Below are 1,927 nucleotides of genomic sequence, written 5' to 3' on the forward strand. Positions count from 1 at the left end.
GGGGTATCCCCGGATTGTGGAATTCTCCGGAAACTCACCCGGATCATTTGGGACACCCAGTTGTCCTCGGCTGTGTCGGCCAATCCGTGTACAATGAAGACGGTTTTCTGTCGGATTCTGAAGGCGGAACGCCGGACACTCGTCATATTCCCGGAGAAGATTTCCTGGAGGAAGAAATATCAGAAAAACCCGAAACTCTTCCTCCTTCCCCCCATCGCAGTGCTGCTGATCTCCTGCAGCCTCTTTGCGGCCACTTCCTGTCTACATGACTCCGGTGATGGCTGCGTGACATTTCTCAGGGCCGTGTCTGTGTCATGTGTGATGGAACGGCCACACGTAGTCCCCATCTGAAGATCATGTGACAAGTTCTGAGCCCCACCAGAGGATGAGCATGTGACCCGCAATGGCCAATAGGATTCCTTCATCTCTCCTGTAAGGTCAGTTCACAGCCGCTGCGTCACAATGCTTCCCAATGGGATTTCGGCTTCTCTGTTCACACCGGTGCAGTCACAAAAATCCCGCTGGCCACATATTAGCTGCAGCGCAACGCATCGAAAACGCACCCGACGGCCCAAGCGGAAAACGCGACAAAACGCATTGCACTGCAGCCGCGCAGACGCATGCGGTTCTGGTGTTAATTAGCCCTAATTAGAAGGTCTGCAGCTCAGAATGGAAGAAAAGTCAAAATTTGATTGGACTGGGCTGGACTGAATGGGGTTGGATTGGATTAGATTGGATTAGATTGGATTGGATTGGATTAGATTGGATTGGATTGAATTGGATTGAATTGGATTGAATTGGATGAGATTGGACTGGACTGGATTGGATGGGATTGGACTGGATGGGATTGGATTAGATTGGATTGGATTGGATTGGATTGAATTGGATGAGATTGGACTGGACTGGATTGGATGGGATTGGATTGGGTTGGACTGGATTGGATTGGATAGGATTGGATTCGATTGGACTGGATTAGATTGGATTGGATTGGATCGGGTTTGATTGGACTGGATTAGATTGGATTGGATCGGGTTGGATTGAATTGGATGAGATTGGACTGGACTGGATTGGATGGGATTGGATTCGATTGGACTGGATTAGATTGGATTGGATTGGATTGAATTGGATGAGATTGGACTGGACTGGATTGGATGGGATTGGATTGGGTTGGACTGGATTGGATTGGATAGGATTGGATTCGATTGGACTGGATTAGATTGGATTGGATTGGATCGGGTTTGATTGGACTGGATTAGATTGGATTGGATCGGGTTGGATTGAATTGGATGAGATTGGACTGGACTGGATTGGATGGGATTGGATTCGATTGGATTGGATTAGATTGGACTGGATTGGACTGGACTGGATTGGATTAGATTGGATTAGACTGGATTCGATTGGATTCGATTGGATTGGACTGGTATAGATTGGACTGAATGGGCTTGGGTTGGATTAGATTAGGTTGGATTGGACTGGATTGGATCGGGTTGGACTGGATTGGATTGGACTGGATTGGATTAGATTGGATTGGATTGGACTGGATCGGATTTGACTGGATTGGATCGGGTTGAATTGGATTAGATTGGGTTGGATTGGATCGGATTTGACTTGATTGGATTGGATTAGATTGGGTTGAATTGGACTGGATTGGATCAGGTTGGATTGGATTAGATTGGATCGGGTTGGACTGGGTTGGATTGGACTGGATTGGATTGGACTGGATTGGATCGGATTTGACTGGATTGGATCGGGTTGAATTGGATTAGATTGGGTTGGTTTAGATTGGACTGGATTGGATAGGATTCGATTGGATTGGACTGGATTGGATTGGACTGGATTGGATTGGACTGGACTGGATTGGACTGGATTGGATTGGATTGGATTCGATTGGATTCGATTGGATTGGACTGGATTGGACTGGATTGGA

General features: G+C 47.1%; 1 protein-coding gene across 1 annotated transcript in view; it reads right to left on the minus strand.

Moving 5' to 3' along the window:
• The window catches only part of LOC108803323 (pancreatic triacylglycerol lipase-like), an 18,515-nt gene that overhangs the window by 2,791 nt on the left and 13,797 nt on the right, over positions 1–1,927 (minus strand). The window contains exon 3 of the mRNA XM_018575171.1: positions 39–164. Within this exon, the coding sequence (XP_018430673.1) occupies positions 39–164 (126 nt within the window). The remainder of the gene's footprint in view (positions 1–38; positions 165–1,927) is intronic.

This window comes from Nanorana parkeri, unplaced genomic scaffold (genome assembly GCF_000935625.1).
Source record: "Nanorana parkeri isolate BGI_ZX_2015 unplaced genomic scaffold, ASM93562v1 scaffold3603, whole genome shotgun sequence".
Taxonomy (NCBI): Eukaryota; Metazoa; Chordata; class Amphibia; order Anura; family Dicroglossidae; genus Nanorana; species Nanorana parkeri.